At 41.8% G+C, this 26725-nt stretch overlaps 1 protein-coding gene across 1 annotated transcript in view; it reads right to left on the reverse strand.

Moving 5' to 3' along the window:
• Window positions 1–2985: 2985 nt before the first annotated feature.
• Window positions 2986–26725, reverse strand: part of LOC126260459 (multiple PDZ domain protein) — a 1565360-nt gene continuing 1541620 nt past the window's right edge. Inside the window, exons 22-25 of the mRNA XM_049957788.1 lie at window positions 15568–15723; window positions 15336–15488; window positions 5233–5432; window positions 2986–3249 (exon numbers count right to left, since the gene is read on the reverse strand). Of these exons, the coding sequence (XP_049813745.1) occupies window positions 3075–3249; window positions 5233–5432; window positions 15336–15488; window positions 15568–15723 (684 nt within the window). The 3' untranslated portion in view covers window positions 2986–3074. The remainder of the gene's footprint in view (window positions 3250–5232; window positions 5433–15335; window positions 15489–15567; window positions 15724–26725) is intronic.

A 26725-nucleotide genomic window follows, 5' to 3' on the forward strand; every position in this document is an offset into this window, starting at 1 on the left:
TTGCTTGCTATAACACATAAGCCATTTGGAGCCTCCAACTCAGTACTATTCCACCACATTCATTCATAAAGTGGGAACCTGCTCTCCAACATATCCTTTCAACCCATGACCACCATGGAATTAATCTCTGATACTATAAAACATGCTACCCGTTTTCCTATGTAATAGTCATTGGAATTTTGTTATTTTCTCATTTTTTATTTAGATTTGTTTATTCCCCTAATGGTTTTCCTTTATTTCCCTCCTTAACTGTATTATTCATTCTGCTTTTCATATTCTCCTTTCACTCTCTCTCTCTCTCTCTGAACTGGAGCTCCCAAGCTGTTAACAAATTTACTTTCTTTGACCTCTTATTCTCTCTGATGTTTTTTCCTTCATTTTCCTTCTCATAAGATGTGTTTTCCTCTAATTTAGAGGTCTGACTGACTTGCCCTCCTCGAATAACCAATCCCTCTTGCCTCCCTGTTGTAGGAATGCACTCTACAGAATGCTATGAGTATTGTTTTCTATTTAAGCTTTCTATTGACAGTACTGGGAGTTGTGCGTCCTGAAGGAAGAATTGTAAACACCTTAGCCTCTCTAAGATTTTAAAAACAGTCTTGCTTCTCTGAACGTAAATTTCTGTTTTAAGCGTAACAATAGCTTTTGTAAAGGGATGTTGGAGAAAGAAATGAAAGAAAGATTAGGTTACTGGAGGGCTGATAATGGAACACACATCTGCTTAATTCTGTTTGCTGTTGACACAATAAGCAAAGTGTCTTCCATCTTTGCATCCATATAATTTATACATAGTGCAGGCCAAAATCAGGATAAAAGGACAGGAGAATGTGAAGGAAACAACAAACACAACCTTTGAAAACAACAAGAGCACTTGCATGCAGATTCTTCTAATAAATGTCTAATTACTCTTCAGTGTAACTATTAAATCAACTAAAGAAGTCTTTAATAATACTCTACACATTGTTTTATGCCATGCTTACAACAAACGGAAACTAACGCTAGCATCATGGCAACTTGATACAATTAATGTGTAACTTCAAACATATGGAATGAAGGTTGATGTACAGCCGGAGAAGTAAACACAAAACCTGAGAGCTAGTGATAAAAAAAAGTTAGCCTGGATCAGAGGTTAATGCTAGACGAAGTGCAAGAGAAGTTTCTGTCTAAAAATGCTCAAGCAACTTTCCAGAAAGGCCAGCCAAATGATTTGTATGTAAATGGTTGCCCAAGTGCCAGCTGCTCTGTTGTGGCAAACGTCCCAGAATAAAAAGCTGTGTTTTGCCTACACAAAACAGTATACTTGTGCCATTTATTTCCAATGACAACTTTGTGAGCTCCTGTCAGAATTAAAACCCATTCAGTTTTCTTGATGAAGATATGTTTGTGGTTGTACAGTTCTTAACAAGGAATTTACATCATATTTCACACATGGCTCCATACTGATTACACGTGACCTACACGTGGCAAATTTGAGCAATATGATGGAGGGAGGATGAAAAAGCAGATTTGTGAAGGCATTGTAACACATGTAATAAAAATGACCGAGTGGATTAGAAACTCACATCAATTCCTTTGTCAAGAACCTGCACTCATGAATTCCTCAGATCAGTGCACTATGGCTGAAATCCAAGGAACTTACCCAAAGACATTTGCACCAGTCATTCACTCTCACTAATAATCTTTTTGTCCTCAACAGCATATCTTATACATTGGCCTATGTGTCATTCATGGTCATGTGATTGTTCTCACTATGAAGTGTTTTTCATGCACCTGTTGTATTGAAGTTGAGTAAGTACATTCATCATTTATCAGCTAGTGTGACAAAGTTTTTTCATTACCTATTTTAACATGACAATCATAGGACCTTCCTTTCTTACTGAACTAAGATCTTATTTTCTACCAGTGGTGAATTCATTGAAGGTGGATTATGTATTTATGTCTTATCAAAATTCAACAGGGAAATGGTCAAATTCTCACTGCAGAAGTTGTCCTACTATCACAAATGAACGGAATAACTAATGATTTAAGAAAAGAGAGGGGGAACCAATGGAATTTTAATGTCTCTTCAACTAACTGTCCAGCATTTCACTGCAGCACTGATTTTCTGTCAGTCAAAAAGAAGTCTAGAGTCTAACAGGACTAAGATTATCCACAATTTACATGTTTCAATCTTCTCAATATCAGCTTAATTTATACTACTCTTCCACATCATCTCTCTTTCCTTCAATAAGTCCACACTTAAGTTTTCATTTCTACAATCCCCATAAGCTTATTTTTCTGCCTCCACCCTTCAACTTCTCACACAAATCTTATTCTCTAGTTCTCTGTGTCCCCATCTCTTATTACTGTCAATTTTTTCATTCTAACTTACTTTATTTTACATAGACTGGTATTAATTTTATTCCAAGCAACATTCAACTTATCACAGCTTAAGTCTATGATCCCTTTTTTACAAAGAAACAAAAAAATCTAAAAATGTTCATTGCATTGTAACTATGATGGGAAAAGCAAGTGCTGACTCCTGCAATTCGAGGATCTTGGCTCCTGACATATCAGCCTTTGGTTTCACTGTTTGAGAGTCACCATTCACTGGTTAGGATTGTCTTAACACCCTCCCCCCCCCCCCCCCCCTCCCATTTCTGCTGTTGATGAATAGGGCTTTTTTGGTTAACAAAAGTTACTTATTAACAATTCATAACTTGCTTAACAGTAATTGTTAGCACAACAAATACAAAAAAGCTTCTACTGTGAGAGATAGAAAAGGTTATATACTGGATGAGTTGTTACCAAACTTACCTCAACTATTTATTTCCTACAAAAGGAAAGCATGAAAAAAGAAATTTAGATTGTTAAAAAAACTCAAAAAGTAAATACTGGAAGCATAATGAAATAAACTCCCACCAGCATGCAACATCATTCATTTGCAGTATCTAAGATTACATTTTCTACAGACACAGTCTCACACATAAATAAATCAAAGGCATATTTAACATACACAATTTATTTAAAAAAACATTACACTCATAAGTAAATAATTAAATGTACAAAAAGTCAGATCTAGTTCAGCATAAGATCTAAATATTTTTCTTGCGAAATGACCAGTTTGAAAAATGATGGACAAGAGATGCCCTCGTAGAGGAAAATCGATGAAAATTCTGCTGTGTGCAGTTGGCAACCATGGTTGGCTGGTGGCTGTTGGGCCATGTGTCAGCATGCACCAGCTTCTGTCCCTGTGCTACACTACACAGCCTACAAACAAGATTGTATGTTCGACATAAGTATCATTTACACGAGAACAGATTTTATTATGATTTAATTTGTCCAACAGAACAAAAGAAAAAATAAACATTGATCAATTACATGGCAAAATGCCAGTAGATGTCATAAACAACAATTTGAAGTTCATGTGCAAGTCATAAAACATTAACATGGCAATTGTGAAACAAATAATGTGAGGAGTAAAAGTAACCAGTCACCATATAATTGGAGGTGTTAAGCAACTCGCTGTTAGCACCTCAAATGTATGAGGGGGGACCCAAAAGTAACTGGAATCGTAATGCTGCACATCGTGTACTTGTAGTAGCAGGTTGCGCAGCCCGAGGGTTGTAGTAGGAGCTCTGCTGAGTCATTCTGCTATGCGGCGTCACCCAACAGTGAGAAGTGTGGTTTCTTTGGCAGTTCTTTGAGTGTGCATACAGTGCAGACGTGACACAAGGAAATGGCTAGTTCTTACAAACAATGTGCGGCAGTGAAGTTTTGTTTCTTGCTCAGCAAGAACGCGGCAGAAACTGTTGTGATGATTCAGACAGCCTACAAAGACCATGCTCTTAGTAAAACGCAAGTGTACGAATGGTTTTCTTGGTTTAAAAAGGGAGAAATGGTGGTTGAAGATCAGCCCCGTTCCAGTCGACCTTCAACTGCTCGAAGTGAAGACAACATCGACAAAATCCGTGGTTGCATCAGTGAAGATCGACGCAGGACAATCGACCAACTCGAGAACTTGTCTGGGTTGTCCTGGAGCTCAATTCAGCGCATCTTGACCGTCGATTTGGAGATGCGAAGAGTGGCTTCAAAATTCGTGCCAAAGCTTCTTACCGGAGATCAAAGGGATCATCGCGTTCAAGCCTGTCTCGAAATGAAGGACGCGTTCAAAGACGATTGACATTTTTTCAACAAAATCATTACGGTTGATGATGAGTCATGGTGCTATGGGTACAATCCAGAAAGTAAACAGCAGTCATCACAATGGAAGTCACCTGGCTCACCTCGACCAAAAAAAGGTCGACAAGTGAAATCGAATGTGAAAACGATGTTGATCTGTTTTTTGACATCAAAGAGATCGTACACTCTGAATTTGTCCCTGAAAGCCAGACAGTAAACAAACAATTCTATTTGGAGGTTATGAAACGGCTTCGCAGAAGTTTGTCATGAAAATGTCCGGTTTTGTCGGATTCTGGCGTGTGGTTCCTGCTTCACGACAATGCTCCCTCACACATGGCTCTCAGCATTCACCAGTTTTTGGCCTTAACGAAGACGACTACCTTGACCCACACACCCTATTCGCCGGATTTAGCACCCTCGGACTTCTTCCTATTCCTGAAGATGAAAAGAGACTTGAGAGGGAAGCATTTTGTGGATGTGGAAGACATAAAACGCAATGTCATGAAAGTGCTAGCAGGTATCAAAGAGGACGAATTTAAAAGGTGCTTCAAACACTGGGATGAATGTTTGGACAAGTGTATTAATGCTATTGGAGAGTACTTCAAAGGAGATTAAGGTTGTATTTGAAAACAATAAAGTATATGCTTTCTAGAAAGAAATTCCGGTTATTTTTGGGTCCCCTCTCGTACAGTGGGTGATTATTTTCTCTCCTTCCATTATTCATAAAAGTTATATGCTTCAGTTAACTACAATTTCATTATTTGTTATAGATGTTGGTGCAGACAAACGAGTTTTGCTCAAGTTACAATCTTTATTGTCTCTGCACATCCACGTTTTCCCCTTTTTGTCTGCTTCTCCATGTGTTATAACTAGTATGATTTTCTATATTGCAGCAGAATTCTCATTACATGCCATAGTTGTCAAAGGGAGTACAGAAACAACAGAATCATTAGCAGAACAGACAATAATTCATGCCATACCTGCGTTCCACTAATTACCATCAGCATAGGAAAACCGTCACCAAAACTACAAAGGGCCATAAATAAGTCTTATGCCACCACCAAGACTCACCTGTCACCACTGCCTGGATTAGAAGAGCCCCTTGAGCCTGCTTTGAGGCGGCCAATCCGCATTGCAACTTTCCCAGTAGCTGTCTTCAATACAGCTGCGGCCTCTTCCTGGGACGAGTTCTTTAAGTCTTGACCATTCACAGCAAGTATTTGATCACCTTTCATTAGACGCCCATCTGCTTCTGCTGTTCCACCATGTACCTAGCACAATTTGACATTAAGAAGAGTGAGAACAATAAGAGACGTTGCTGAAATATCTTACTGTAATAGTAATTCATTTACCTCTACATCTACATCGTACTCTACAAGCCACCTAATGGTGTGTGATGAAGGGTACTTTCGGTACCACTACCTGATCCCTCCAACCTTGTTCCCCTCGCGAATAGTATGTGGGAAGAATGACTGTCAGTAAGCCTCTGTATTGGCTCCAATTTCTAGAATTTTCTCCTTGTGGTCAATATGCAAGATGTGTGTGGGGGGACGGGTGGGGGGGAGGAAATATGTTGTGCGACTCCTCCTGAAAAGAGCTGTCCCAAAATTGTAATAGTAAATCTCTCCGTGATGCACAACGCTCCTTTTGTAACGTCTGCCAGTGCAGTTTGTTTAGCATCTCCATAAAGCTCTCTTGCTAGCAAAACGATCCTGTGATGTAATACGCTGTTCTTCAATGGATCTTCTCTATCTCCTCTATTAGTCCTACCTGATAGGGATCTCAGATAGATGAGCAATACTCAAGAATCAGCACCTTATAAATAATTTCTTTCGTGGATGAGTTACATTTCTTTAGGCTTAGTGCAAATTGAGACACGTTCAGCACGTGTGACATGATACGACACTACAGCACTACGCACACATTTCACATGTGTCGCACAGGTCCATCGCATACTGAGACGTGTACACATACTTCGCAAACGCCTATTGGTGATGCTCTGCACTGACACAAACGAAGCAAGTGCACACTGTAATCTTTCTCAAAAGATTTTACAGAAACTATTCGGTAAAAAAGATATTTCATTTTTATCTTGCTTGTAGCGTTATATGTCAACTTTGTGGCGAAGTACACATCATCTCCCTAATGGTCATACTTATTGTGGTACACACATTTTAGTAAGATGCTATGCAAAATTAGAAAAGTTAGTAATGAAAAATAGGAATTGCTATGATTTTGAATTTGGTGCATATTACAGCATATGTTGCTGCATATGAAATTTAGCTAACATGTTGAATTTTTCTTTAGACTTGAGAGGAGGTCTATATCTGCCGTCCGATCTCGGGAAAGTGGATCCTATGTAGCGTGCTCACACACAATCTCATGCCTGCGAGAATGAAATACGCACATCACCTCTCATATCTCCTAAACCGATAGAGACATTGAAGCGATATTTTGGCGAATGATAGCACACAAGGAGGAGAGTATTTTGCCAATTTGTAAACACATGGAACTTTCTTATCTATGGTGATATATCAGTAGTTATGCTTCCTTTTTTTTCACTCCAGTGACTAATTTTTTAAGAGTTATTGACAGCTAGTGAAACAAGACTTTCTTAGTATGAAAATAAACATGAAATTTCTTCTCTTATGTTACTGCAAACCGACAGTATGATGTTTTTCATAAGCCATTGAGCTCTCTGATTGCCAATTACTTGTCAATGAGGCACTCTGTTTCAGAATTCTGTCGCAATAGCTGCTGTGAGATGAGTTTGAGCAAATTACACTGTCTTTTGGCAAAGGAAGTACAATTAAACCTGTCAACAAGAGAGAAGTGGCCATTACTCATAAATGGTGATGCTTCTTTGAATGAGAAAAGGTTAACAATTCACACAAAATAAATTGCCAATTCTGTTGGAATTTTGGTTGGATCCCCATAACCCATTGTATTTTTAACACTGAGTGACTGGAATGGAAACTTACCAAAGGATTTTATTTCTTATTTTGATCTGAGCAGTATTAAAATAATGATGAGCACTCCCTTCAGACAGAATAATGGGCACATGCCAGATGCTGGTTACTCACCTATGACTCGTCAAACTGCCAATGCACGATTCACGAATAAAACAGTTGTTATTGAGAAAAATAAACAATTGAACTGTCGCCCAACACAATGGTCAGTATACAGTCAGCAGCTGAGAATAATGCGTGTGACAGGAATGCGGAAACTAGGCCTGTGTGTCTTGTGAGTGAGAGTTCATGTCGTTCAAAAACCATTGTCATGAAAGTAGATCTGTCTTTGTCAGCAATACATTTCCACAAAATAAATATAACTAATCACCATACTCTTTCACGATACTCAAAATTTTGTAATAATACCGACCATTTTTTTCATTTGTGTAGCCTGTTGTATAATTAGTTCATTAATGCTGATAACGTGTATGCAACCATTGAAATTCTTTTTCTTGTCACAGCGAGCCAGTTAAAACATTATTGTTTGTGAGGGCTTTTCGACTGTTTCTAGCTTGCAGTGGAAATGTGATGTCCACATGTACACAGTATAATGTCTCTTATTGCATCCACATCCAAGTGAAACTTATGTACTTCATATCTCGGACGCTTTTTACCAGAAGCACAAAGGGGTCATATCTGTGGGAATTACGCCTTTTTGACTTTTAGCAACAGATCATACAGATACGTCAGCATAACAAGCAGCAAGTAGATAACCTGCTTTTACTTTCCTGTCTTGTTTCTAGATAATATGATTTTATAATATTCCTTACTTCCGTATTCACTACCCTCATCATGAAATGTCTGTCCCTTCTTATGATCTGAAAACATTGTGCAGGCAGAAGATGTAATCCCAGTGGCTAATGGCTCATCAGTTATTGAACTGTGCATTGTTCTTGACAAAATAACAAACAAAACAAAAGAACTGTTCAGATATATGTAACTGAAAACTATTATGTACTAACGAAAAGAGATGGAGAGCTTAAACGGCGAAAAACGAAACACTACTCAGCAATACTTCCACTGCCCATATTTGCCATGCCAAAGTGAGCATATGGCAAAACTGCCTTCCTGCTCCCCACCTCACCCCTCCTGCAGTGCCTGTGCGGCGCGAGAAACTGTGCCGCAACCACAACGCCATGCGACCTGGCACAGGCGCATGTCGCGTCCAAGTCGCATCGTGTCCCAATTTGTGCGGTCCCATTTGAACCTGTGAAGTTACAAAATTGTGCGCTGCGTCACACCACACGTGCTATACGCGTCTCAGTTTGTGCCTAGCCTTAAGATTCTTTCGTTTGTCTGCTTTTTCCACTATCTGTTTTATGTGGCCACTCTGATAGTTATGCCTAGATATTTTACAGCAAATGCTATCTCCAGCTCTTTGTCGTCAACGGTGTAGCTGTACAGTAGTGGATTTCTTTCCCTATCTATGCACAATATGTTACATTTATTTACAATCAGAGCCAACTGCCACAGCCTGTTTCTCTACAGGTCATTCTGAAAATTGTTACTATCTTCTGGCATTGCTACTTTGGTATAGACAACTGCATCATCTGTGAATAGCCTTAAAGAGCATCTGGCATTTTCTACTAGATCATTTATATATACTGTAAACAGCAAGTCCTATCGCACCTATCACACTTCCCTGTGGTACTCCAGGTATTATCTTTACATCTGTAGATTTAATTCTGTTAAGAGCCACATGTTGAGTTCTTTAATTTACAGTGGATCAGTATCTGTATTTCTAGTGTCCTCTCACAAATAACTACTATTATACATGTGCACTCCATAAATTTTTCTGTATCAATACTAAATATAATAATGACATACCAATTTAAACAATGGAAACTCTAGATTGTAGTGTCAACAATATTTGGCAAAGGATACCTTGCTATCTACCATAAATATGAAACACTGAGTGCAAAGAATAGACTGTTACACATTTAGCTTTTGGTCAAAGCCTTCTTAAGAAAAGAAAAGAAAACACACACACACATTCACACCTCATGCACATTTGACCATCATCTCTGGCAGCTCAGATCAGGTGAAGCATCAGGAGGCTGTAGGGCAGAGAGGTTGGGAGAGGGGATTGGGGGGGGGGGGGAGTGGAAAAGTGGAAAAGGAGAGGAGAAGGAGAGGGAAAAGAGGAGCGGATGTGTTGGCAGAGGGCAGCACACAATAAGGGTGAGGGGGTGTGAATAGAGAGGTGACAGGACAAATGGGGTGGAAATTGATGGTAGGAGGGTGTGGGGACAGTAGATCACTGTCGATTGAGGTTGGGATGGTTCTGGGAGTAGAGGATGTGTTGTAAACCCAACTCCCATCCCTCTACCCTACCCACAGTGTTCCTCCTCATCAACCCCTCATAGTACCCAGACCCTGCCTAGAAACCCCTCATAGCACCCATATCCTGCCTAGAAACCCCTCATAACACCCAGATCCTGCCTAGACGACCTTTTCAGGACACCATTCTCCCCAAAACTCCCTACCAATGGACCTAAAACATTACTGGAAAACTGTTGTTAACCTTTCCACCAAAATCCTTGGCCCCACAGAAATTTCTGTTTTATTCAAAAACCTTGCCTTTAGACATATACCCAAATTTAACCATGTTAGACTTGTCAAAGAGCAACTTTCCTTCTTCCAATTCCTGCAATGGAAACACTTCTTTCCCACCAATCCCTCCAACCAAAACCAACCCAATTCCAATACTGAACCCTGCCTATCTGGATGCCATCATCCAACCATGATCCTCCTCCCCTCCCACCTAACTGCTCCCTCATCACTTTCCAGAAATTCCTCACCTCCAATTTGGCCTCACCATCATTCCTAGCACCGCCAGTCTTTCAGCATAAGGAGGGACCAGTATACACAACCTCAAAATAAACCTCACCTAATCATTCTACCTGCAGATAAAGGTTTCATTACTGTTGTTACGAACAGCAGCAACTACCTGGCAGAAGTCCCCTGCCAATTATCTGACTCCTACGCCTATAAACTCTGCCAGTGTGACCCCATCCCAGATGTCCAACATAACATCCAGTCCCAGTTTAAAGACTTAGGCTCTTTCCCGAACCTGTTCCTAGAGTCCATTTCCCTCCTCACCCCTAATGACACCCAACATACTTACTTCCTACATGCTCTCCAAAATACACACACCCAACAATCCTGGCTACCCCATTGCAGCTGGCTATTGTGCCCAGAATGAAAGAATTGTGACCCTCATTGACCAACACCTCCAACCAATTGCCACTAATAAACATTAACTTTCCCATAGCCTTCAGACTCCAGACTCACTACCTCATATCTCAAACATTCCTAGTCTCTCAAACCTCTGGTCTAGTCACTGATGATATCTTAATGGTCTGGGCTCAGGGCCAAGACACCACATTATCATTCCTTCACAACCTTAACATGTTCTCTTCCCATCCGCTTCGCCTGAGCCTCGCCAACCCATCACATCACCTTCCTGGAGGCTTCACCTGCACCTCTGTCCAAATTAAACCCACCAACCCCCAACAGCAATTACATTTTGACAGCAGCCATCCCTTCCATACATCCTAGCCACTCAGGGAAAGTGGGAGAGTATATCTGAAGTTCCGACACCTCCTTTGCCCAGTATGCTGAAGGTCTCACCAAGGACTTCTCAGACCTAGTGCACAAACAGATCTCTTGTGCCATTTCCCAACAAATCCCCAAGAACCAACTACAAAGGAGTGCCCCCTTTATCACTCAATATCAGACCAGACTGGAACAGCCGAACTACATCCTTCATCAGGGCTTTGATTACATATCATCCCACCCTGAAATGAGAAGCATCCTATCCAAGATCCTTCCCACCACTCCTAAGTAATGTTCTATCATCTGCCCAATCTCCACAACTTTCCAGTCCATCCCTATGCCACTCCTAATCCTAATATCTTGCCACAGGGATCAGATCCCTGTGAAAGCCTCAGGTGCAAGACCTGCCCAACCCTCCCACCCAGCACTTCCTATTGCAGTTCTGTCACTGGCTTATCCTACCAGAGGCAAGGTCATGGCAGATACACGCTCTGCTGCAATCACTGCTCAGCTTTTTATATTGGTATGACTAACAATCAATGTCCACCAAGATGAACAGCCTTTGCCAAACTGTGGCCAAGAGTATGGTAGAGCACCCTGTGACACAATGTGCAGCTGAACATAACAGGCTTAGTTTCAATGGCTGTTTCACAAACCAGGCCATTTGGATCCTCCCCTCCACCACCAGCTTTCCTGAACTGTACAGATGAGAGTTATCCTTACAACACATTCTCCACTACCAAATTTATCCCAGCCTCAGCCCACAGTAATTTACTGCCTCACACACTCCACCCATCAGTTTCCACCCTCCTATGTCCTATTACCTCCTCCCTATTCATGTCCCCTCACCCTAACTGTGTGCCACTCTCTGCCAACACAACCACCCCTATTTCCCCTTCCTCGCTCCTGTCCTCTTCTGCTCCTCCCCCCACCTCCCTGCCCCATAGCCACCCAAAGCTGTGCCTGATAGTCTTGTCGTTCCTCCATCTAGTCCTGCACATTCCAGCAGACAGCACTCTTCTCGTCCCCCACTTCTACCTTGCTATCCCTCCCCCTTTTCTGCCCCACTACGGATTGCCACCCAATGTGACAAGTCGCATTCTGGTCCAAGATGCCGGAGATGGCAGTTATGTATGCTTGAGGTGTGCTTTCTTGTTTTAACATATGTTTTCTTTTCTAAAAAAGGCTTTAGCCAAAAGCTAAATGTGCAACAGCCTTTTCTCTGTGCCTGTTTGCAGCTCTACACATCATCTTTATGGTGAGCAGCAATCCATCCTTTTCCTAATATTATTCATACACAAATTTACGTACACAGGGTGGCCACGCTGTTTCATCAAAAGATTTTCCTGAGATTTTCAGGTTTCTCCATACTGAAATTCCAAATTTTCTTAAATCAATTTCTGTTTTTCCAGTTTTCTTGGACTGAAATGAATGTTTTTGAGTTTCCACCTTGCTTAGTAGTGATTATTGTATATTCAGCTGTGATTTATAGTTTTATCAACAATTCTGTTCATTATAAGCCCTCACTACCCCTGAAAATTCTTTATAACTGTATCCATCACCATTCCGTGTCACTGCGCAGTAGGGCTTTGGTGTCAACAATGCATCATTTATCAAATCAGATGTCATTGACACAATGGTCATTGTTGAATGGAAGCACAACACTATGAGAAAGTCAGCAAAGTACAACTTTGCATTGAAATTAGTAAAAAGAACCAACACCTTTATATTCCGTGTAGATGTGTACAACAATCAAGTTCAAATATAAATTAATATTTATATTTCTTATAAAACAAAAAAAACCATCACTGCTTTTGTGCAAATGATGAATTCAAAGCTACATGAAAAATTATCACATACACATTACACTCAGTTGCATTCACTGTCATGCAAAGGAAATGGCCATGCATGAGAACCCATGAACAACAACAAAGATTCCTGAGGTCAGTAGTGCTCTGGAGGTAGATATGACCAAGAAACAAACATTCCAACAAGTGAATTCACATATTTTTTTTCCAAAAGTTGTCACCCTGATATAATTCTCTGCCCATAAAAAGAAGGAAAAGATTATTTTGACCACACAATGCAAGCTTTTATGGCCATTGTTTACTTGATTGGTGTTCTCTGTTTCTTGGTATTCAAGCCATGATATACAGCGAATTTTTCTGTCTAGGAATTCTTCTCCTGCTGTAGACTTCTGCAAAGGCTATGGTGACAGGTGATTAAATTCACCAACATTTATTGCTTTAAAAAAATGATTTTTTGAACAGTTGTTATTTTGGTTGGCTGGGCTAGAACAATGCTCTAAGTTTTTCTTTTTTAAATATTAGTAAATCTGACCACCTATCTTAATAACTTTGGAATAACTTCTCTAAAACCAAGAGACAAATTTTTTTGTATGAAAATGAGCCTTAGACCACTACCTAAATATGAGAAGTTACCAAGAAAATGATTATCTTACACCAAACTCAAATAAAACTATACCTATTAATAAATAAAAAAATGAACTACTATTCCAATCAAAATTCAACATACCTTGCCCTCCCATTTCAAATTTGTTTCTTTGTTGTCTTTATTTATACTTGTTTAGGTCCAAAACTATCAAATAAGAAATTACAAACTGCTACTCACCATATAGTGGAGATGTTGAGTTACAGACAGACACAACAAAAAGACTGCTAAACAAGAAGCTTTGGGCCAAAAGGCCTTCAACTATATTAGACAGCACACACACAAATATTCAAGCAATAACAAGTCCCACACACATAACCACTATCTCTGGCCACTGAGGCCAGATTGTGAGAAACTGTGCATGATGGGAGAAGCAATCTGGGCAGTTGTGTGTTGGGAGTAATGAGGAAAGGAGGAGGTTCAGGTGAGGAAGGGGAGGGTAGCAGGGTAGGAGTGGGGAATGGTAAAGTGCTGCTTTTGGGAGCATAGAAGGATGTGGTGGAAGCAGGGTAGGGCAGCTAGGTGGGTGATTAAGACAGGGGGCATGGGAAGCAGAAAATGAGACAAGTGGAAAGACTGTGGGGTACATTGGTGGAATAGAAGGCTGTGTAGTGCTGGAGTGGAAGCAGGGAAGAGGATAGGTGTGTGAAGGGCAGTGACTAATGAAGGTTTAGGCCAAGAGGTTATAGGAACGTAGGATATATTGCAGGGAGAGTTCCCACCTGCGCATTTCAGAAAAGCTGGTGTTGATAGGAAGGGTCCCAATGGCACACACTGTGAAGCAGTCATTGAAGTGAATAACATTTTGTTGGGTAGCGTGATCAGCAACCGGGTGGTCCAACTGTTTCTCGGCAACACTTTGTTGGTGGCCATTCATGTGGGAAGACAGTTTGTTGGTTGTCACGCCCATGTAGAACACAGCACAGTGGCTGCAGCTTAGCTTGTAGATCACATGACTGCTTTCAGAAATAGCCCTGTCTTTGATGGGATAGGTGATGCTTGTGACTCGACTGGAGCAGGTGGTGGTCAGAGGATGTATGGGACAGATCTCGCATCTACAAGAGCAGAGGAGAAGAGATTAGTGTTTAACATCCCATCAACAACAAGGTCATTAGAGACATAACACAAGATCAGATTAAAGAAGGAAATCAGCCATGCACTATCAATGGAATCATCTTGGCATTTGCCTGAAGTGATTTAGGGGAATCATGGAAAACCTAAATAAGGATGGCCAGGTGTGGGTTTGAACAGTAGTCCTCCCGAATGTGAGTCCAGTGTGCTAGCCACTGCGCCGCTTTGCTCAGTTCTATTACAAAAATATGAGTCATGAGGCTATGGGTTGGGAGCAGGTGCTGAGTAGGGATGGACGAGGATGTTATGTACATCTGGTGGGCAGTGGAATACCACTGTGGGAGGTGTGAGAAGGATAGTGGGTAGGATACACATTTCAGGGCACAATGAGATGTAGTTGAAACCCTGGCAGACAATGTGATTCAGTTGCTCCAGTCCTGGGTGGTACTGAGACAAAAGAGGAAGGCTCTTTTGCTGCTGGATGGTGAGTCTTCAGGAGGTGTGGGTGACTGGAGAGATAAGACATGGGAGATCTGTTTCTGTACAAGGCTGGGAGGGTAATTTCAGTCTGTGAAGGCTTCAGCAAGACCCTTGGTATATTTATCATCCCCCACTCCTGCACTGCTATCCTTCCTCTTCCCCGCCCAGCTTTCTTCTTTCCCCCACCACTCAGATTACTTCTCCCATCATGTGCAGTTTCTCATAGCCTGGCCTCAGCGGCCAGAGACAGTGGTCAAGTGTGTGCGCATTGTGTTTGCAGGAATTTGTGTGTTGTTTACTCTACATGAAGGTCTTTTGGCTGAAACCTCACTTGTTTAGCAGTCTTTTTGTTGAACCTGTCTATGACTCCACATTTCCACTACATGGTGAATAACAATCTATCGTTTTTCACGATACTGTCATTATTCTATCCTGGATTGTCCATTGGTTAACAATAAATTTAACTTTTCAAACTCAAGTTGTATGTTGTATAGTTCTACAGTCATCATCCTGATGTAGGCTGTTTTTGTGGAAATTTTTGTTATTCTTTTAATTTCTTATTAGTTACATCAGTAGCAAAATGACAGTTTGAATAATACTTACAACGTCTGAGATAAAGACACCATGTCCATTTTTCCTTCCAACAATACTAAGTCCCAGTCCCTTACCAGGCTTTTTTGTAAGTTCAACCTCCATCACATCAAATATATCATCTTCTTTAGTTGATGCTTCATCTCTAAATACTACCATTTTAACCTGAAAACAATAATTGTTCAGAGATTTTTGCAGGGAAGACATTTTTCTGTACAGATGAACCATGATAATAGATTATTACCTTAGCAGGTGTTTGCCTAAGAGCAGCTAAAGCCTTACTATGTGTTATATTCCGAAAGTCTTCACTATTAACCTCCAAAATTTGGTCGCCAGGCTTGAGTCGTCCATCTTTCGCTGCTGCTCCATCGGGATAAACTTCATGAATAATTATCACACCCTAGATGTACATAAAGAATAGTTTAATGAGATAAGTTCCACGTGAAAATTTTAGTCTCAAGGTGGTAACTATTTACTTTAAAATTATCAATGTGAAAAATACTGGTCAGAAATGAAGAGTGTCATGCTGGAAGTGGTAGGGGGTGGGCGGGGAGCCATTGTAAACAGATTAAAATGTTTCATGCACTGTGTGTATAGTCTGACCAGTGTATGCTTTGCTACACTGGCATGGTATCCTGTACACTCCAGCTTTCCACAAACCCACATCCATATCTACACTGGTGTACAAAACGTAAGGACAAAAGTAGTTTTTGCCTTGAAGTACCAAGTATCATAGCTCAATGAAACACTGAACACTTATACGTCTTATGATGTAATACACCAAATGTGCTGCAAACAGTAAACCACATTTCAACATTTTTGGTTAACTTAACTTGGAGGTCTCTACCCACTTCTCTTCCCCAGTTAGTATTATCATCTCAGTAAAACATTCTCTGATAATTTTCCACGAGGTTTCTCTATTTCAGATGACAGGTGTCAACATCTTGCCACAATATTTCAGCCAAAGATGAATGTTTTACACTGAAAATTGCTGGTACAAGTAACAGAGTTAAAACCAACACTTACATGCAGGCACACATGCATACTTTAGCACTGTATGAGTGCCCTCTGTCGAGTTTAGTGGCCTCTGTCAAATATTGCTTCATCTGAGGCATGCAGATGCACAAGTAACGGTGACATTGCATGCATATCCCCTGTGATATTTTGGGCATATGGTGTTAAAACCCAGGTATCAAAATAACAAAATTAACTGTCACTATACATATCACTGTGCATAACTGTTTGTTCTTTCTGAAGATATTAAATAAATCATGAGGTCTCGTGACTTATCAAGTTGAAAGCCACCACTAAAATTGATAATATCTTCCATCAAACATTTTTTCACAGATTCCATAATAACTGAATCCCAGAAGGATCTTGTTGTGGCCAAGATTTCCACATCAGAACAATCCACAGAATGTCCAGTGGAGATACAATACTCAGCTACAGATGACTTACTAGGCTGTGAAAGGTAAAAGCAGCTTCATGTTTCATGCACTGTGTGTATAGTTTGACCAGTGTATGCTTTGCTACACTGGCATGGTATCCTGTACACTCCAGCTTTCCACAAACCCACATCTATATCTACACTGGTGTGCAAAACTTAAGGACAAAAGTAGTTTTTGCCTTGAACTACCAAGTATCATAGCTCAATGAAACACTGAACATCCACAGAAAGAACTACTATAATATAGTACAGAAGATAACTGAAAGAAATACACAATGTGATGAATAAAATGACACTTTTACGATGTGTGGCTAGAAAAAAACCGGACTGATGAAACAATAAAATGAATGCAATAAGGCTGAAAGTCGCGTGGCCTGTCACGTGACTCTCGCTCCGCCTACTGCTCGAGTTTCATCTGCCTCCTGTACTCAGTCTGCCCGTGGCGTCTGTTTTAAGTAGTTGACGTTTTGTCTGTGCGTCGGAAAATGTTGAGTGTACAGAAAGAACAGCGTGTTAACATCAAATTTTGTTTCAAACTAGGAAAATCTGCAAGTGAAACGTTTGTAATGTTACAACAAGTGTACGGCGATGATTGTTTATCGTGAACACAAGTGTTTGAGTGGTTTAAACGATTTAAAGATGGCCGCGAAGACACCAGTGATGACACTCGCACTGGCAGACCATTGTCAGCAAAAACTGATGCAAACATTGAAAAAATTGGTAAACTTGTTCGACACTTTCCTTGTCAACTCCTGTTAACTCAGACACTGCTCTGATTGTTAAACGGCGATCTTGTCGAACAAGTTTACAGATTTTTTCAATGTTTGCATCAGTTTTTGCTGACAATGGTCTGCCAGTGCGAGTGTCATCACTGGTGTCTTCGCGGCCATCTTTAAATCGTTTAAACCACTCAAACACTTGTGTTCGCAATAAACAATCATCGCCGTACACTTGTTGTAACATTACAAACGTTTCACTTGCAGATTTTCCTAGTTTGAAACAAAATTTGATGTTAACATGCTGTTCTTTCTGTACACTGAACATTTTCCGACGCACAGACAAAACGTCAACTACTTAAAACAGACGCCACGGGCAGACTGAGTGCAGGAGGCAGATGAAACTCGAGCAGTAGGCGGAGCGAGAGTCACGTGACAGGCCACGCGACTTTCAGCCTTATTGCATTCGTTTTATTGTTTCACCAGTACTAGTCCTGTTTTTTTCTAGCCACACCTCGTATGTAAAGACAATAATTACATTGAAGTCACTGTGATTCATGATAATCCCCTGCACATTACAAAAGGCAACACTTGGACCTTAACATCGTATGTGATAAGGACAGCGATGCATGCTCTATAATATGCTACCATGCTGACCACAAGATTAGTAAGGAGTTCTGGTGGTAGGGCGTTCCATTCCTTCACCAGCATGGTTGACAACTCCTGCATGAACATTGGTGCATGTGGATGAATTGCAGTGTGTCTCCCCAGTGTATCTCACATGTGTTCGATGGGATTTACATTGGGGGGAAGCGGACAGACCAGTCCATTCACCAAATATCTTACCATTCCAAGAGTTGCTCCATCTGCACTCTTTGATGTGGTCACATGTTGACATGCACACATACATACATGCAGGTGTTATGGTGTTGGGAGGCATAATGTTGCATGGAAGCACCGATCTCCATATCTTTGAACAAGGCACACTCACCAATCAATATTATTGTGACATTGTGCTCCTTCCTCATGTGCGTCTTTTCATGGCAGCATTCAATCTGGAATTTTTTTTATAGATGACAATACGAGACAGCACCAAAAATTGCAGGTAGAGCAGCTCTTTGAACGAGAGGATATTCAGTGAATGGACTGACCTGTCCATTTCCCCAACTTAAATCCCATTGAGCACATATGGGAAGCTTTCGGGAGACTCACAGCAGCACATCCACATGCACCAAAGACCATCCAACAACTGTCAACCATGCTGGTGGAAGAATGGAATGCTTTATCACAAGAACTCCTTACCAATCTTGTGGCCAGCATGGTAACATATTGTAGAGCATGCACTGCTGTCCATGGTGATCAAAAACGCTATTAACACTTTGCCGTCCACATGTCTTGTACAAATGTATTCGCTTGGCGCCGGCAGCGCTAACTTGGATTACTTGGCTTGTCGTCAGCCGTTCTTGACATTATTGGGAGATTATAAATCGTTAAGTTTTACTAATCTCATCATTAGTTCTCATAAGTTCACAACCCTGTTCCCCAACTTTCATAAAATTCTGAAGATATACATACGTAAATAAATACAAAATTTGTTTGTTTCATATACTTCTTTATTTTCTTTGTCTTTTGTACTTAGTATTTCTCTTTCGTATGATATGCAGCAAAACAGTTTCAAAGATGTAACGCAACTCCATAAGACTTGAACATTAAGTTTGTTGTTCTCCTTTTTTTTGTTTTTGGAACATATGTGGCAGTTCCTTCTTTTTTTTATTATTTCAGAAATAAGTATTAGCTGGTGTTACTTTATGTGACTGGAAAGTCTGTCAACCGGATCATGATGAGACGTATGCGATGCAGTGACAACCCCCAAGTTTTGCTCAGAAGGAGGTACATGGTCTTTTATCCACGAATCAGATACTTTCAATAAAAAAATCATGAAATCGGAGACTCTTGTGGTCTGTATTGAAATATTGCCATGTACGGAACGCATTAAATAATGAGCAATTAAAGAGGTACATGCAAGCCTATTTTGACCATTTTATAGTTTTTCTGGATATAGGGTAATAGCTCAAATATTGGTCTGCCCGATCCACTCCTTTCACGTATTTGTTGTAGTCTAATACACTTTCAGGTTTTTTATTGTGTAATTGGTTTTTCTTCATTTTCTTTGAATGTCAGTCAAGGTGGCAGTATGTATTGTAGAAATCATTCGAATCGTTTTAGTTTTCGAAGCTCTCCATACCTGTGTGAGTACTTCACCTTTCTGTTGATGACAAGCTTCAAACACAATTATGCTGTCTTTGAATAAAAGTGTCATTTAGTTCGTCTCATAGTGGGTGTACTTCCTTCAGTTATCTTCTGTACTACAGTATGGTTGTAATTAAACTTTCACTACTTGAGACAGGTTAGATGGAAAACTATTTACCGTAAGCACCCAACTTTATCGAAATGATGTTCACACTGTGTCTGCAGTATTTGCATTGTTAGTGGTGATCATGTAATGAATTGCCATTAGGCAATGGTACTGCTACGATGACATGGGGCTGAAACCCAAGTATCAGTGTGCATTACAAATGCAGACAGTCAGCATGGGTTTGGATAAGGTGGGCAGGGCTTTAGTCATAATACTGTTTCACCAAAACAAGAGCAACAGTGCTGCTGCTGCTCTAGGCAAATATAGACACATTAAATGAATATGGAAATGTCCTCTTTCCGGATCGGAGTTGAAGAACATGATTTGGAAGTCAGAATCAACTAGTGATTTGGGAAATGCTCCTGGTACGGCTGACTGACAACTGTGCCACAGACTATTGAAGAAGTTACTGTTGACATGGCTGAGAATGCTGAACGTGCGATCTTCAAGAAGTGCACCAGCTGTCACAGCAGCTGAACATTCCATGGTCCTCTGTTTAAAAAGTGCTACAAAAAGTTGTGAGATGGTACCTCTAGAGCAGTTCCAGTCTGCCATGGAAGCAGATGTTCATTACATTAAGCAATGTTTGTGTTCTGGAAATACAGACATGGTACACAATCAACAAATATTACCACCACATGTGGAAATTAAAATATCACTTACCGTAAAGAACAAACGCTAAGTTGCAAACAGGCACAATTAAAAGGCACTTACACAAAGCTTTTGACCGCACTCTTCAGCAGCAAAAGAGAAACAGAGAAACACACAACATTCACACACTCCAGCCAGCACACCATGCACACACGATCGGCAGCTCCGGCCAAAATGCAGTTATCATGTGGGATGGCAGCAGCAATCTGGAGGGAGCAGGGAAGGGGCAGTGATAGTAGTGTACAGGTGGGAGATCAGAGGAATGCTGTCTAATGGAGGGTACAGGGACTAGAAAGCAAATAGGCACAGCATCAGGAGGTTGTGGGGCAGGAAGATTGGAAAAAAAAAGGAACGAAAAGGAGAGGAGTGGGCAAAGACGGGCGGATGCATTGGCACAGGGCTACAAGTAAACAGGGTGGGAGATGAGAATGGGGAGGAGATGATAGAATGAGGGTGTGGAAACTGTTGGCTGGACAGTGTGAGGTAGGGATAATTACAGGAGTGGAGGATAACTCTCATCTGTGCAGTTGAGAAAAGCTGATAGTGGAGAGGAGGATCCAGATGGATTGGGTAGTGAAGCAGCTACTGAAATCGAGCATGTTATGCTCAGCTGAATGTTGTGCCACAGTGTGGTCTACTTTGCTCTTGGCCAGTTTGTTGGTGGTGGCTCTTCATCCTGGTGGACAGCTGGTTGGTAGTCATACCAATACACAAAGCTGTGTGGTGGTTGCAGTGGAGCTGGTAAATGACATAGCTGCTTTCACAGGTGGCTCCACCTCTAATGGGGTAGGATAGACCTGAGACAGGACTGGAATAGGAAGTGCTGGATGGGTGGATTGGGCATGTCTTGCACCTGGGTCTTCCACAGTGATTCATACGATCCTTGTGGCAATGGGTAGTGATTGGGAGCGGAGCAGTTCCAGTTGTTCCAGTCTGGGGTGGTAGTGTGTGACAAACGGGGCACTACTTTGTGGCCGGTTCATGGGAGTGGTGAGAGGATTGGGGTTGTGAGGGGAAATGGCATGGGAGGTATGTTTGTGTACTAGATCTGGGTGATAGTTCCTGTTTGTGAAGGCTCAGCATACTGAGCAAGGGAGTTGTTCCCACTGCAGATATGGCATACCCCAGCTAGCCAGGTTGTATGGGATGGATTTTTTGGTGTGAAAGGTTGACAGCTGTTGAAATGCAGGTACTGTTGGTGGGTTTAATATGGATGGAAGAGGAGATGGAGCCATCAGAGAGGGAGAGGTCAATGTCTAGGAAAGTGGCGCACGCAACTGAGAAGAACAACATGAAGCAGTTGGGAGAGAAGGTGTAGAGGATGTGAAGAAATAGGGTCACCACAAGTTTTCCCAAGTGAAATTCCCTGTTTTCCAGACAAGTTTTAGCATTTTTCCTTGACAAATTTCGAGATCTCAAGGGTGAATAAAGATTTAAGTTGACAAAAAAATATGGGGACTTCTGTATTTCTAAATGCGTGCAGAAAAATCTTAAGTACTAACATTAACATCTTTTGCAATAAACTGTTTTTATATGGAGAAAGCAAGCCAAATGGTATGTGTGTTTCATTAAGACCACTGATGTTATTTTAATTCAATAAAACAAAAAAAACATTTGTGACAAAAATACGCATTTCCTTGGAGTAGCAAGACAGATTTGAAATACCTTCACTTATTTCAGAAATCATCTCAGAAAAATGTAGGCCTCTTGAAGAAAGTGTATAAGGCAGGGAAGAGTTGTGTAAACCAACACCATAGGTGACCGTCAATAAAATGTTGGTTCTACTACATTTATTATTATCTGTTACTACCCACTCTCAATTACACACACAAAAAAAGGTATCACCCCGGGTCCCAGAACTCCTGAAGATAGATGTTGGCTGTGGATAATGTATAACAGACACAGTCCCTTTGACTGTTGAGAGATGTCACTTAACCCACCCAAAGATGTAAACAACCATGCATGAGCAGCGTCCAGTCATTCCACCAGGAAGGAGGTACACAGCTAATGTTATCTGTAGTTCAACCATTCCTTGGTTGCCAATACCACGGTTTGATCATGTCCGCATTGTTACTTTGTGCCAGGAAGGGCTCTCAACAAGGGAAGTGTCCAGACGTCTCAGAGTGAACAAAAGCAATGTTGTTCAGACATGGAGGAGATACAGAGAGACAGGAACTTCGATGACATGCTTCGCTCAGGCAGCCCAAGGGCTACTACTACTGCAGTGGATGACTGCTACCTACCGATTATGACTTGAAGGAACCCTGACAGCAGCACCACCATCTTGAATTATGCTTTTCGTGCGGCCACAGGATGTCATGTTACAACTCAAACATTGCGCAATAGGCTGCATGATACGTGAGGTCCATCTTTGCAACCACGATACCATGCAGTGTGGTACAGATGGGCACAACAACATGCCGAATGGACCGCTCAGGATTGGCATCATGTTCTCCTCACCGATGAGTGTCGCATATGCCTTCAACCAGACAATCGTTGGAGACGTGTTTGGAGGCAACCTGGTCAGGCTGAATGCCTTAGACACACTGTCGAGCGAGTGCAGCAAGGTGAAGGTTCCCTGCTGTTTTGGGGCAGCATCATGTGCGGCCGACATACACCACTGGTGGTCATGGAAGTCACCATAACAGCTGTATGATACATGAATGCCATCCTCTGACCGATACTGCAACCATATCGGCAGCATACTGGCAAGGCATTTGTCTTCATGAATGACAATTCGCGGCCCCATCATGCACATCTTGTGAATGACTTCCTTCAGGATAACGACATTGCTCGACTAGAGGGGCCAGCATGTTACACAGACTGAACCCTCTCGAACATGCCTGGGATAGATTGAAAAGGGCTGTTTATGGACAACATGACCCACCAAACATTCTGAGGAATCTACGCCGAATCGCCACTGAGGCGTTGGACAATCTGGAACAATAGTGCCTTGATGAACTTGTGGATAGTATGCCATGATGAATACAGGCGTGCATCAATGCAAGTGGACGTGCTACTGGGTATTAGAAGTGTGTACAGCAATCTGGACCACCACCTCTGAAGGTCTCGCTGTATGTTGCTACAAGATGCAATGTGTGGTTTTCCTGACCAATAAAAAAGAGTGGAAATGATGTTTATGTTGATCTCTATTCCAATTTTCTGTACAGGTTCCGGAACTATCGGAACCGAGGTGATGCAAAACTTTTTTTGATGTGTGTATTTTAGAGGCATTTTGTGTCCGCCTGCTGAGCTGAGTGGTAATATGTTTGCCTACCATGCAATGGATCCAGGCTCGATTGCTGGCTGGGTTAGATTTTCACTCCTGGACTGGGTAGTATGTTGTCCTCATCATCAATTCATGAATACTGACATGCAAGTTGCCTAATGTGGCATCACCTGAACGAAGCCTTGCAACCCAGTAGCCAAACTTCACCAAATGGGGCCTCCCATCCATCAATGCCACACAATCATTTCTTTTTACAGGTATTGTGCGATTTTTCTTTCAAGAAATATATGAGTACATAACGTACAAACCGCCAACAATTGCCACAATTTTTTTCTTCTTATCGTCCATACTTTCTAAAATATGAACTACTTTCAAAGTGCCAAAATGTGCTAGAATGAATGAAAGTCTATAAAATGTCACACTATACAATGTACTTGCAGTCCTGTGGGCAGATCACTGAGACTAGATCTGGCAGGGAGGAACTGCACATTAGTGGGAAACGACGGCTTCAGATCGGCAGGCCCGATCCATTAGGGATACCCACACAAATGGCCTGCAATTTTGGCCCGTCATTGAAGTCCACTTGTGGCCAGCTGTTCATGTGTCACAGACACCATGTTGATGAAATGAGCCTGTGGTGATCAATCCATGCAACAGATAACTTGTACGAATACTCTGAGAATCAATACTAATGAGGATAGGTAACAACTCACTGTGAAGATGAGTGCTGAGCCACAGACAGGCACACAGAAAAGACAATCAATCACACTCTCACAACAAAATTTTCGGCCATAGCCTCTGTCAGAAAATGAAAACACACACACTTTCACATCATCACTCAGACACAACTCATGCACACATGACCACCGTCTCCAACCACTGCGTCAACAGTCTCTGAGAATCAGATCCAAACAAACCACTCCTCACGCCTCCCTGCCTCTTGTTGGCAGCTGCTAGGCTAGCAGCAAGTAGTGGTGGCAGCACTGACTGCAAGCTGAGTGGAATGGTAAGAAGGGGAGAAGCAGTAAGAATGAGGGAGTAGGGAAGCAGTGCACATACTCAGCTGCACCGAGGCAGCAACGGCGCATTCCATCTACTGAGACAAAAATTAGATTTTTCCAGTGTTTCTTTCAAATTTTCCTGCTATTTCCCTGATATGTTTGAAATTCCCTGACACTCTCTAATTTCCAGAACATGTTGCAACGCTGAGGAATGAAGACAGGGTATCTTGGCCCTAAGCACAGATCATGAACATATCATCAATGAACCCGATCCAGACTAAGGGTTAGGCATTTTGGGAGGCTAGGAAGGTCTCCTCTAGATGACCCATAAACAAGTTGGCAAAGCGGGGTGCCATTGAGAGACCGTGGTTGTGTTGTGGATTTGTTTGTATACCTTCCTTTCAAAAGAGTAGTTGTGGGTTAGAATAAAGTTAGTACGCTGTATGAGGGAGGTAGTGGTTTGGAGTCTGAAGGACGTTGGGAAAGGTAGTGTTCAATAGCGGTAAGACCATGGGCATATGGACATTGGTGTATAGGGAGGTGATGTCAACAGTGACGAGTAGGGAACCAGGAGGTACAGTGGTGAGCGTGACGGAGAGTTGGTGAAGGAAGTGGTTGGTATCTTTGATGTGGGAGGCTAGATGACAGGCATTTGATTGGAGGTGTTGGTCAATAAGGGCCGAAATTCTTTCAGTGGGGGCACAACAACCAACCACAATAGGGCGTCCAGAATTGGTGGGTTTGTGGATTTTGGGGAGCATGAAGAAGGTGAGTGTGTGGGGGTGTCATAGGGGTGAGGAGGGAAATGGATTCAGGGGAGACATTCTGGGAAGGTCCCTGGGCTTTAAGCAGGGACTGGAGGTTGTGTACGACTTCTGGGATGGGATCACTCTGGTGGAGTTTATAGACTGAGAAATGAGATAATTGGAATAGGCCTTCTGTCAGGTAGTCACTAAGATTCACAACAACAGTGGTAGAAGCTTTGTCTGCAGGTAGTATGATTAGGTAGCATTTGTTTTGAGGTTGTGTGCGGTTGTTCTTTCTTCTGCTGAAAGGGTAATATTCTGAGGAAGGGTCTTGGGGGAAGGATGGTGAGGCTAAGTTGGAGGTAAGGAAGGTGACCAGTGAGTGGTTGGATGGGAGGAGGTAAGGACCATGATTGGATGGTAGTATGAACTGGGAGAGGCTGGGTTCAATGTTGGAATTAGGTTGGTTTTGGCTGGAGGGATTGCCGGCAAAGAAGTGCTTCCATTACAGGGATCAGGAGAAGGAGAGTAGGTCTTTGACAAGTACAGCATGGTTAAATTTGGATGTAGGGCTAAAGGTGAGGCCTTGGATAGGACTGAAACTTCTGCGGAGCTGTGGGTTTTCATGGAAAGGTTGGAATGTTTCGGCTGATATGGCAAGTTCAAAAGGTCAGCTAGGTAGGGTTTGGAAGCTATGAGGGGTGGAAGAGGAGGAACACTGTGGATAGGATAGGGGATGTATAGTGGTGCTCCAAGGCAGCAGTAGTATGTTAGCAGGTTGGATAACTTATGGAAGTGGTGTCTGGAATGCTCCTTGAGAGCAAGGGACTCACTTTCAGAGATGTGATGTATGGAGCAGGAATTGCAGAGCAGTAGTATCATGTAGAGGATGCTTGTGACATGAAGACCAGTTTTTGCAGTACCAGGTTTGTGATGGCCAGGTATGGGAAGAATCTGAAAAGATGAAGGTCATTGTGAAAGGAGGAGTGGGATCCAGGGAAAGGAATTTTTAGTGAACTAACCATAAAAACTACACCTACCCTCTACATGATCCCCAAAATCCACAAACCCAAGGATCCTGGATGCCCATTGTGGCTGGTTATCGTGCCCCCACTGAAATAATTTCAGCCGTCATCGACCAACACCTCCATTCAGTTGCCCATAATCTAGCCTCCGACATTGAAGATACCAACCAC

This window comes from Schistocerca nitens, chromosome 5 (genome assembly GCF_023898315.1).
Source record: "Schistocerca nitens isolate TAMUIC-IGC-003100 chromosome 5, iqSchNite1.1, whole genome shotgun sequence".
NCBI lineage: Eukaryota > Metazoa > Arthropoda > Insecta > Orthoptera > Acrididae > Schistocerca > Schistocerca nitens.